General features: G+C 40.9%; 2 protein-coding genes across 11 annotated transcripts in view; both read left to right on the top strand.

Annotated features, from left to right (window-relative positions):
• ARMC9 (armadillo repeat containing 9) overlaps positions 1-12,654 on the top strand; it is a 1,183,007-nt gene that overhangs the window by 724,238 nt on the left and 446,115 nt on the right. The window lies entirely within an intron of this gene.
• The window catches only part of LRCH3 (leucine rich repeats and calponin homology domain containing 3), a 72,090-nt gene continuing 62,140 nt past the window's right edge, over positions 2,705-12,654 (top strand). For all 10 annotated transcript variants that reach the window (XM_042457387.1, XM_042457386.1, XM_042457389.1 and 7 more), the window contains exons 1-4: positions 2,705-2,828; positions 5,844-5,949; positions 6,084-6,220; positions 8,609-8,718. In XM_042457387.1, coding sequence (XP_042313321.1) covers positions 2,820-2,828; positions 5,844-5,949; positions 6,084-6,220; positions 8,609-8,718 — 362 coding nt within the window. In that variant the 5' untranslated portion in view covers positions 2,705-2,819. The remainder of the gene's footprint in view (positions 2,829-5,843; positions 5,950-6,083; positions 6,221-8,608; positions 8,719-12,654) is intronic.

The following is a 12,654-nucleotide window of genomic DNA, read 5'->3' on the forward strand; positions in this document are numbered from 1 at the left end:
GGAAGCTGCACCAAAGCTGCACTCCAGTGCTTAGGAATGGAGTATGGCTTTGGCACGACCTCCAGACTCTTAGGACCCATGCATCATTTAAATAGCATACCTCCAAAGAGACCCGAAGCAGCTTTATTTTGGCAGTCTGTAACAGGCCTAAGATCAATCAATGTTTGGCTTCACTGTTGTTGAAATGATTCTTTGGTATTACAGATTTCCATTAATGCCAAAATATTTCTGTCTGACATGGTTCCTGAAGGAGGCATCTCCTTTTAGCCATAGTTTACTTTCTAGGATCTGAGCAATGAACTTTCATCATGAAGGAACCTGTCACATCTTTTTCCTTGGATAGTTACATTTTTAGAGCTGTTACACTGACCACAAAAAATTAATTTGCTTTTTGCAAGCCTCCCACAGTGCTCTGGGGTTGATTTTTCTGTCCTTCTGCCTTGACTTCAAACAGTGTAAATGAATAGAATGGCACTATCTGGAAGTTAGCAGGTGCCACATACATTACTTCTACCAAGGTTTTCAGGAAGTCAAACGCCTATTTACTTCCATCCTTTGTTTAGATTAGAAGAAGGATTTTTAAAAAGAAAGAATGGGGAGAGCAGCTATGAAAAAATTAGAAAAGACTCTTAAATGCAAAGATAGACAACTCAGCACAAAAGTTAGAATCATACAAGCCATTGCATTCCCTATTACCATGTATGGATGTGAGAGCTGGACAGTGAGGAAAGGGGATAGAAAGAAAATAAATGCATTTGAGATGTGGTGCTGGAGTGCTGAGTATTTGAGTTTGAGTCTTTAATGAAGTAGATAAATTATTCTCCCATATCCATTTTTTGTAGGACTTCATACAGGACATTCCATTCAAGACTGTCAAATGCCTTGTAGGCATCCCCTGACATATTTGTTAGAGGAGAGGTCTGTTAGATAGAGCTTTCCAGAAGTGTATTATTTGTGTCTAATGGAGTCTGACATCTGTCTTCTGAGTGTAAAATCTGTTTGATTAATGTCGTTAGTTATGAATTTATTACATCAAGATGCCATGATGGAGGTTAATAGTCTGGCATCTTGATTTATCAATGATATTAGCTTATAAGATTCTTCGGGGTTTTCCCTGGTTTTAAAATCAGTGTTACTTTTATATTCTCTAAGAGTGTGGAATCCCCGCCGCCACCGCCGCCAAAATATTATTGAACAAATCAAGAAGCTTTTGTATCAGTAAATGTTTATTTTTCTTACAAAATGTTCAAAACCATCAATACCTGGGAGTTTGATTATTTATTTTATTTTATCAATTGCATCTTTTATTCAGTTTGAATGAGGGAGTGTAAAATGTTCTGATGTTTGCCAGTGATCTTAGTAATTTATGCACCATTGAGATACTGTCTGGTTTTTGAAGTAGGAGTACAATCGCTTGAATATAATTTCTTCAAAGCATTTCCTAAAATGTACTCCTACCTTTTTTGTGTCCCAGATTTGATCTCCCTCTTCAGTTTTTATCAGAGGTATTGCTGACTGTAGTTTCTTCTTTTTTAAAAGCATGTTATGTTCTAACAATTTAGAATTTTTATTTCCAAATCCATAGTACTTATGAAGTTGATACTTTATTCATTTCTAAACATTTAAGTTCTGTTCTGCAAACAAGTCGCTTGTAAATTTTTATTTCTGTTTGTCTTTTGTGGCACTTTTCTAATTTTTCAATTTCCAGTGGTTGGTGGATTTCCCCCCCTGTATTAGTGATTTTTTGATAGTTGAAGTCTTGCTATGTATGAGCAAATTAGTATTCTCCATGGTGGAGTATACAGTCTCTATTAGTTCTCTGGGTGCTAAGAATAATTATGAATGATCTGAAATTGTTGGTTGCCCAGTTTCACTTCCCATTATGTCCAAAGCAAGGGGTGTTAATATAAAGAAGTAATCCAATCTTGAGTATGTGAGATGTCTTGAAGAATAGAAAGTATAATCTTTTTCACCTGGGTTGGTGAATCTCCTTGAGTCCACTAGATTAAATTTCAACAAGAGATTCTTGAATGTCGTATTAGTAATATGTTTACTACCACGTTTTATCAAACTTTGTTTTGCCCCTTTTCATAATCTGCTACCAGGTCACTTGCCAATACTAGTGACCCTCCTCTGAATTTATCCAGTTTGTTGAGTAAATGTAAAAGAAATTAGCCTTGCCCACTGTTTGGGCCATAAACAGAGGTGAGAGTGTAGATGCAGCCCCCTATTTTTCCTTGAGGAAATATAAAATGCCCACGTGGGTCTCTTTTTACCTCCATGATTAGAAAAGGAATGGAGGAAGCAATTCATTTTTTAAAAAATCAGCACTGGCAGAATCATTGGGGGCAGCAAAACAGCCTTTTGGGACCCCTGTGCAGCCTGATCTAAGGATTAAACATTCTTACAATATTGCCGTTCACTGTTTCTTATGCTGTAAATAGATCTAAAAATGAGTGACCAAAAACATTGCTTTATACTTTAGTATCTGTAATTCAAATGCATCTAGAGAAAATGGATATCAAATTCTCATGTTTCCCCTTCCCAAGGTGCAAGTCACATGTGCCAAAACTGATGTGGTGTTCTTATGCTCTGACATGATTGTAGTTTGTTTGTTTTTTCATGCTGCACATGAACTGATAATATTTCCTCTTGTGTTTTGACGGTTACGGTTTTTACTTTTTCCCCTCTCCCTGGACAGCCGGAATCAGCTCTCGACATTGCCAGTTCATCTGTGCAGCCTACCCTTGAAAGTTTTGATAGCAAGCAATAATAAACTGGTCTCCCTGCCTGAAGAAATCGGACAGCTTAGACACCTGATGGAGCTTGTAAGTGTATTACTAGTTCAGCATTTAATTCCTTAATTCTTTCAGCCTTTATAGATGAAGCATCAGTTTTTTGTCCAATCTGATTAATGCTAGACAGATGTCCTTTATGATTGAAGCCATATAGCCAGGGAAGGGTGCAAAATACTGCCCATATGTTTGGTAATCAAGATAAGAATTACACCCCAAATATCTTGATATCATTGGAGGTTATCTGTGCTCTGTGTCCCACAAACCCTGTTTCTAACCCAGTTGCAACAGGCTGGATGTTATTGGTGTGTACTGCTTTTAAAGCTTGGCATACTGCTTTCTTCAGCTCTCTTTGAATTAGTTGGGATGGTTGCCAGATTTTTGTTGTCTTAGTCTAGTGTTATGGTCAGTTGCTAAAGTAAATGCTCAATTAGTTTATGAGATGTTGACACACTGAGGAGAGCCAGGACACAGTTTTGATTATGCATACTTCATCCTTTTGACAGAATCCTTTGCATTTTTTTTTGAGTGGCAGTTGGTGGATGTCATTGTTTGATACATGAAGGTAGTGGTTAAAAATACAAGTTGTTTCACAGCTGAGCCAAAGGGTACTCCCCTGATGTAAAAGTTGTCCTAGTAACATCTATGTATTATCCCAGGTTAATTTTTAGATTAACTTTACCTGGCTACTCTTGTAGCACCTTCAGAGATTTAATCCCATGTGCTTATTGAAGGGATGTGGGAATTACATCTTCTGGGCCTTGAAGATGAACCACTGGACTCATGCAGTTGATAGACTTTTCCTTGTTGAAATGGCAGGTCTGCATCCCCCCTTTTGTTTCAGATGTAGATTGGAAACTGGAAACATGAAAATGTTTTATGTTTTCTGCAAATGGATAACTGGAGAAGAAGAAACAACTAAACAACTGCAGATTTATAACTGGAATTTTCAGGAATGCTTATTTGAAGCTGTGTTTTTAGGCATATTTTAAAGACTGTTTTAAGCCTGGTACAGACCGCCCAAAAAGGGTGGTCAGCCGGCGCTTAGTTTTGCTCCGTGGGGAATCCGCAGCCTCCAGACCGCAGGACTTCCCCATGGAGCAAAAAGAACCTACAAAAAGTGGGTTCTTCTTGCAGCGTGATTATGACGCTGCAGTGCACCAGTGGCGCACTCACAGGGTCATAATGGCACCGCGACGTGCGGATGCTAAGCGTCCTGCACGTACCAATGGTGGCGCCCATCTGTACAGGGCGCTGCCATTGTTACACCCTCATCACGTGTGGGTGGAGTGCCCTTGGCCAACCCCTAGCACGTGACGAGGGCGCCCAATAGTCCTGTCTGTACCGGGCCATGGATAACCTTGGAGGTTTAATGCTACAAAAATATACAACAATATTACAAGGTGTATCTGTATAATCCTAATATGTATTTCTGCCCTGTACTGTCTTGCTTCCAAAGTATGTCACCAGTAGGGGATTAGCAATTTTTGGTAGCTGCTTTCTTACTGTTTTGAATATGTGCATCCATTTACCACTGCTAGCTCACAGTTTCCTTAGGAGAACTAGATAATGTAACTCAGTTGAACTGCAGGAGTTTTTGGTAATTTTGGGGCTGTATTTGAGAGGCATATCACTTGCTTGAATACAGGTACTTGCATCTTATCACGTATCTCTATGCAACTATATATATATAGCATGCAGAGTTGTAGCAACTTTTTAGACTAAGGCGCATTACAGACCGCCCGTTTGGGGCGGCCTGTAACTGGCCCACAACGGCAGCCTCCGAGGCCCCAATCTGCCGCTTTCCAGGCCGCGGGGAAGCTGCAAAAGGGTGCTTCCCCGTGGCCTGGAAAGGGGTGTCCTTGGGGCTTCAAGCCCCGAGGACACCCAATGGCAGTGGGGAGGAGGTGAAAGGGGCTGCTTGGCCCCTTTCTCCTCTGTGTCGCTGGGCGCAGCCATGTAAAGGCTGCGCCCAGCAACGTAAAGCTAGAAGGAGCTCCAAAATGGAGCTCCTTCCGAGGCCACAAAAAGGGCACTCTAGGTGCCCTCACGCGGCCCCACTATGTCACAACCACACTGCCCCGTTTAGAGGTAGCGCAGTCGTGACGTCGTAATGGTGGCCCCTGTGTAGAACGGGCCATTTTGTACGGACTGGGTCCGTACTGGGGTTAGGGGCATCAGGAAGTGACGCCCCTTTCTAACCCTAATACGGACCTAGTCCATACTTTTATGCTCATCTGTAACGGGCCTAACTGTGCAAAAGAAGTTGTAGCATGAGCTTTCATAGACTTGGTCTACTTTCTCAGATACAAATCAACCAAAGGTCATGCTACAACTTCTTTTGCGCAGTTAGTCCCAAAGGTAACGTAGCCAATCTAAATAGGTTGAACTTATAAGCAGTTTTGGTGTTATTGTGTGTCTTCAAGTCGCTTTCGAATTATGGTGACATGAAGAAAACTTGATAGGTTTTCTTGGCAAGATTTGGTCAGAGAGGGTTTTCCATGGCTTTCCTCTGAGGCTGAGAGTGTGTAACTGTGACATATCTAAGGTCACCCAGTGGGTTTCCATGTCCGAGCAGGGATTCAAACCTTATGCTGAGTTAAACCACATTTCCTTCTAGTCCAGTGCTGTCTACTTTGACTGACAGCAACAGTATCTCAGAATCTCAGGATGAGGCTTCACCTAACTCTGCTCCCTGCACTCCTGTGAACTGAAGACTGAACTGGGACATTATAGAATGCTATTGTTGTTGTTATTATCTGCTTTCAAGTCGGCCCCAACTCATGGCCACCATGTGTATGAGACATCTCCAAGCCCCCACCCACCCCATCCTCCACTGCTCTGCTTAGGTCTTGCAGATTCAGGCCTGTGACCTCCCTGACTGAGTCCATCCATCTGGACTTCTTCAAAGCAGGGAATGTGCCTGCCTCGATGCTTTATAGGCCAAGACTCTGAGCTGCTAAAATGGTGTTTTCGTACAAAGACACACTACAATAAACAAGCTAAATTTATTAAAGCAACTGATCCTTCCTGTTCTCTGTTTCCCAGGATGTGAGTTGTAACGAAATACAGACAGTTCCATCACAGATTGGCAATCTGGATTCTCTGCGGGACTTGAACCTCCGGAGAAATCACTTGGTACATTTACCTGAAGGTAAGAATTGTGGGAGAGAAATGTGTGACTGCTTTTATTTTTTAGATACTTGATGTTACATGCAAATGCTGTGTTTCTTTTACAGTGGATTGACTGAGTAAAACATTTTTTTTAACCTGTGTGTACCTCTGCAGAGCTGGCTGAGCTGCCTTTGATTCGCTTAGATTTCTCCTGCAATAAAATCACAACAATCCCAGTTTGTTACCGGAACCTCAGGCACTTACAGACAATCACTCTAGATAATAACCCACTCCAGTCACCCCCTGCACAGGTAATGTAATAATTAAATGTATAAGAAGATGGTTACAACACTAAACTGGACCTGAGTACAGTTTCTCTTTATATGTAGAAGAAGTCTGATGTAGGAAAAATTTGCATTTACTTTTTAGCTTAATTTACACTTTCTAATTATTATGATATTTATTTCATAATTATTATAATTTGAATGTGCTCTTTGCAGGCAAATTGCTTAGGGAGCTAGTCATACTGATACTATTTAAGGAATGGGGACATTTAAATATTGTGATGCGCTTTTGGATTTGGTTTTTCTGTGAGTGATTCTTAACAGCTCTATCTGTACATGGATAAGTTATGCAGTGAAAACAGTGCAATCCACTGCTATCATAACAGAAAGATTTTAAAAAAGCACTAGGCAGGCCTTCCTCTCAAAATCTTCCTTCTTGGATAGGTGATAAATGTTTACATATGAACTCTACCCTGCATTCCTGGTAGTGTATCAGTTAAAAGTGAACAGTGTCATAGCACAGAATTTAGCATAGTGGAAATGTTGACATCATCATCATCGTTGTTGTTGTTATTATTATTGTTGTTACTATTTCAGACCCCCCCCCCCGCGAGTTACAAATATTGCGTGTATTCAAGCCTCATAGGCTTGAATGGGGTGCGTACATGTGGGGGGTGCGCCATGGATGCGCTCCCCATTGCCGTTAATGGCAGTTGCCCCTCCATGGATTTCCAAGTTCACAGATCTCAAGTGCGCGGACTTGAAGGGGTGACTGTTTTGGTTTTATTGTGCCGGGATGACACAGTGGTGTAATGCAGTGGTTGTAGTGTAGTGGCTTGAACTTTGGACTATGACTCTGGGGGTTGACTCAGCCATGAAAACCCACTGTGTGGCCTTAGGCATGTTACAGTCTCTCAGCCTCAGAGGAAGGCAAAAACAAACACACTCTGGAGAAATCTTGCTAAGAAAACTCTGTCATAGTTGCCATAAGTTGGAATTGCCTGTCATTATTTATTTATTTAAAATTATTCCCCTTCACTCAAGGCACATCACAGTAAAGAAGGTGAAGTATTAAAAAAATAAGGTTCACTAAAATCCTTTCATAACAAATTAGACTGTAAAGAAAAAAAATCCACAATAATGATGGATGTGGATCTCAGGAGCAAGGGCTCTCCAGAATACTTTCTTTAAAAAGTGTGTTGTGTTATCTCTGGAAGCAGTATAGCAGCTCCTCAGCTCACAGAGGACATCTCAGAGTCCTGAACAAGAACAGTTTAACAGCTTCGGGCAGCTAATGGTTTTAGCTTTCGCAGCGAAGGCAGCTGAATCAGGCACTATCTTTGTGATTACAAGAACTATGGGAACTCATACAGAGAATGTTTATCCCTAGAGGGATATTTGTTTGCTGCTACTCCTCTGCATCCTCATTTCATTGTGTTAGACTGATAATTCCTTCCTAGTGCTGCAGTCATCTGAAATGGAGACAGTGAAACCAGTTAACTTATTAGGCTTGTGATTTTACTGTAGAAATTGTATTTCTGTTATGCAATTTTTAATTGCACTAGCCCTTTTGATGTTCTTTGATTATAAAAAGGTGGAATATAAATATTAGTTTTTAAAATAAGCAGAAAATATATTCATTTATAACACTTTCTTTGAAGAACTCAGCAGCCTAGCTGTGGTACTCCAGAAATTATTATTAATAGTAGCAACAACAACAATCTCCTCCTCCTCCTCCTATGGTCACTTAGTTTACTGATTATTTTAATGTTTTTATTAGTGGACTGGTTGGTTACTTGATGATAATGAGGAGGAGGAGGAAGAGGAGATTTATTTACATCTGATTCCCCCCCCCCCCCCCCCACAATTGGGGCTCTGACCTGTTCTCTTGGTGAGATGTGTTCAGAGGAGGCTTGTCATTGCCTTCCTCTCAGGCTGAGAGCATGTTATTTGCCCAAAGATGTCCAGTGGACTTTTGTGGCTCAGTGGGGATTTGAATCCTGTGGGCTGCTGTTGCAGTGCAAAAATAATGCAGCTTGTCACCACTTTAACTGACATGGCTCAATGCTATGGAATTCTGGGATTTGTAGTTTGGTGAGACTTTTAGCTTTCTCTGGTAGAGAGCTCAAGTGCCACAACAAACTATAAATCCTAGGATTCAATAGGATGGAGCCATGGCAGTTAAGGCAATGTTAAACTGCATTATTTGTGCAGTGCAGATGCAACCCTAGCGTCCCTAAGCCGTAGTCCAACACTTAAACCATTGTATTACACTGGTTCTCATTATTAAAATATAATTATATTAATCAAAATTATCATTATCTAATACATGATGGTGATTTGGAGACACAGCTGATACAAACTATTCCTTTTTTGCTTTTAAACTTCCTTGATATTTTACTGTTTCTCTTGTAGATATGCATAAAAGGAAAAGTCCACATATTTAAGTATCTGAATATGGAAGCATGCAAGGTAGCACCAGATCTTCCAGATTATGACAGACGGCCAATTGGCTTTGGGTCTTGGTGAGTGTGCATAGATTTGATATCCACTGTTTTTGAGAGCATTTGGAGAAATTTTAGTTCTTTGCTTTCTGTATTAAATCATTAATGGGTTTTGGGTTTGTTTTTATTTGTTGGTGTTGGTTATAGTGTGTGGGGAATCACTAGTTAATGTTACTCTGTGTTTTTAATCTTTTGTACAGGATTATATAATGACTGGTCTAACCACAGGTGTAAATGCCTCATTTCCCATCAGCAGGCGGTGTTATTCTTGGCATACTCTCTTATTGGCGTGGCCTAGTAACATAAATCCCTACACAGTCAGCTACATTATGAGTTGCTAAATTAAGTTGATGGGTGCTAGGAGTGCAGTTTGTGTTTCTGTTATGTAGTGCTGAGTGATGCACAGTGAATAAAAAGGGGAACTTGCCAAAGAGTTCCTTGTCTGGGCCTGACATCCGAGAACATATTTCACTGTGAGGTCAACACAGACATTTTTCTAGAGCTTTCTTTGCTTTTTTCTCAAGTCTCATTCTTCCCTATGTTAAAGCCTGTGTGGGTGGTGGTGGTGGTGGTGGTGGTGGTGTGTGTGTGTGTGTGTGTGTGAGAGAGAGAGAGAGAGAGAGAGAGAGAGAGAGAATATAAGTAGTGGTGCTCAACAATGGCTCCTTTTCATCCTGGAGAGAAGTGACCAGTGGGGTCCCACAGGGCTCTGTCCTGGGGCCAGTGCTATTCAACATCTTTATAAATGACTTGGAGGACAAAATTGGGGGCATACTCATCAAATTTGCAGATGACACCAAATTAGGAGGAATAGCTAATACTCCAGAGGACAGGATCAAAATTCAGAATGACCTGAATAGTCTAGAATGCTGGGCCAAAACTAACAAAATGAAATTCAACATAGAGAAATGTAAGGTACTGCACTTAGGGTGGGAAAATGTAATGAACAGATATAGGATGAGTGACACCTGGCTGAACAAGAGACTTATATGTGTGAAAGGGATCTGGGAGTCCAAATAGACCACAAGTTGAACATGAGTCAACAGTGTGATGCGGCAGCTAAAAAGGCCAATGCGATTTTAGGCCGCATCAATAGAAATATAGTCTCTAGACCAAGGGAAGTAATAGTGCCACTATATTCTGTTTTGGTCAGGCCCCACCTGGAATACTGTGTCCAGTTCTGGGCACCACAATTCAAAAAGGACATTGAGAAACTGGAGTGTGTCCAAAGGAGGGCGACTAAAATGGTGGTAATAATAATAATAATAATAATAATAATAATAATAATAATATGTTTTATTTATAGACCGCTATTCCGCAATGATCATAGCGGTGTACAGTAAAAATTGTAATACAATACAAAATTCCTTCAGGCAGTCCCCAATGTTGCTGGGTCTGCCTGATCGCTCCCTCTGAGGCCAAGATGACAGTTAAGGAGAAGGGTCTGGAAACGAAGCCGTCTGAGGAACAACTTAGGGAGCTGGGGATGTTTAGCCTGGAGAAGAGAAGGTTAAGAGGTGATATGATAGCCCTGTTTAAATATTTGAAGGGATGTCATATTGAGGAGGGAGCAAGGTTGTTTTCTGCTGCTCCAGAGATTAGGACCTGGAACAATGGATGCAAACTGCAGGAAAAGAGATTCCAGCTCAACATTAGGAGGAACTTCCTGACAGTAAGGGCTGTTCGATAGTGGAACACACTCCCTCAGAGTGTAGTGGAGTCTCCTTCTTTAGAGGTCTTTAAACAGAGGCTGGATGGCCGTCTGTCAATGAGGATTCTTTGATTGAGAGTTCCTGCATGGCAGAATGGGGTTGGCTTGGATGGCCCTTGTGGTCTCTTCCAACTCTACAATTCTGTGATTCTATGAAATCATTTTTGCAATAATCATTTTTGGCCAATACGTTTTCCCACCTGCTTGCTTGCTTTCTCCTCCCTGCCCAGATTGCAGACACACTGCAACAGAGGGCAGTCTCAATACACACACTCCTCAACAGGCAAAATGTCTTTAATCTTGGTACATAGCAATGTTCAGGAAGGCTGCTTTCATTGTAACAGCTAAATTGGGCTCCTGAAAAAAAATCTCTAATCGATTTTGGGGAAGATTGTATTTCCTGGTGGTGAATGGAATATACAAGGATTCTATGCTTTCTCTTTCTCCTTCCTTCTCTTGCTGAAAATATCAGAGATCTGATTGGTATGCTAGACAGAGAAGAAGACAGCATGGCTCAGCCCATTTTCAATTTCTCTCATGGGTTTCTCTCTCACACACACTTTTTCTTTTAATATTCAGTATGTAGACCTCCTTCCATTGTGCAGAGACCTGCTGACCCACAACTGTTGCCCATTCCTGGCTTAGTATGATATCTGAACCCAAAATAAGACAGTGCTTTGACTTGTTAGGATGGGAACAGGGTAAGAGTTCCATCTCCAGTTGGGTTCAGACATCCCCCTGAACAAACCATGAATGAAAGGACTGTGGTTTGTTTAGCTACGCCACTTTGCAGCAGCTGCAACACTTAACCAGTGTGTTTCCTCCTCCTGGTTCATTCACAGCAAGCCAGGATTCTTTAGGATTCTGTTTCATTGTGACATATGAGTTCACCCACAAAACTGAGCATAAAAGCAAATCTTAAAGCCACAAGAACAGATGAAAAGGCATCCTGTGCTCTCATCATTTCTTATAATGTCAATTCCTTCCAGGTTCCCACTTTTATGTACTGTAATTAAATTTACATCTTGTCCTTATAATAATCTCCATAACTGGTGAACAAGTTATGGGGTGGGATACAATTATTATTATTATTATTATTATTATTATTATTATTATTATTATTTAAACAATAAAAATTGATTAAAAAAACATTTCCAGTATCTTGTAACGATTAAACGAGGCAGGAGTAGATTTGTGCAAGTTAGCATTTAAAATCATTAAAATGCCCTATGTCCTAGTCAGCACATGAAGAACTACACCCACCTGTAATGAAATACAGTCAGCCCTCCACATTTGCAGCTTTGACTTCTGTGGATTTCATTATTCACAGATTTGACTAGAAATCTCTAGCTCCTCCAGCTCAACTTTGTGGGCACTGTCTACAAAAATCACACCGGAGGGTCTAGAGATTCCTAGAGAGAGTAGGCCCTCCAGTGCAATTCTATGGGCAACATCTGGCAGCACTGGAAGACTTAACAAATGCCCAGAGAGGGTTTTTTTCCCCCTCAGGTAAAAAATAGTGGGGTTTTTATTTGCATTTTTTTCACTTTCACAGGGCTCTTGTGTCTCTAACCCCAGCGAATGTGAGGGATCACTGTAGCAACATAGAGATCAAGTGAACTGAGCAAATTTACTTACATTTATTTGTATAGGTCATTCTTTTGGTAGTCATGGGAAAAGATGGTGAATTCTTTAGAAAGAACTACCATGTAACTACTAAAGAAACCCTGTTCAGATTACTTCCTGGACATTATAGAGATTAGACATTTTCAGCTTTAGAGGCTTTACCAGACATTGCTGCCTTGCTTTCAGACTTGCCCTCACAGCTACTGTATTTGGCAATGGCTGTTTTTAAAATACAAATACAGGTGGAGATTCTCAGAATGGGGAACTCTGTGTCCTTCAGCTTTTACATGGTGAAATTCATGAACACAATCTCACACACACACACACACACACACACACACCCCATATCAGCAGGATCAGTAGTTTTACTTACCAGCATCTGGGGAAAGCAAGGTCTCCCTAGGCATCTGGAGGTCCTCGAGCGCAACTCTGTGGTCAGCATCTACTGGAAAATAGCGTTCGCTGTTCACTGTGGTTTACATTTATCTGCAACAACCATGGTAATGGATCCCCTGCAGATACTGGGGTTAGGCTGTACCTGTTTGTGTGGTTACAAACAGGTACAGTGTAACAAACTGATTACAGTTGCACACGCTGAACTCTGTTGTCAGTGGCACCAC

Source organism: Sceloporus undulatus, chromosome 3 (genome assembly GCF_019175285.1).
Source record: "Sceloporus undulatus isolate JIND9_A2432 ecotype Alabama chromosome 3, SceUnd_v1.1, whole genome shotgun sequence".
Classification (NCBI taxonomy): domain Eukaryota; kingdom Metazoa; phylum Chordata; class Lepidosauria; order Squamata; family Phrynosomatidae; genus Sceloporus; species Sceloporus undulatus.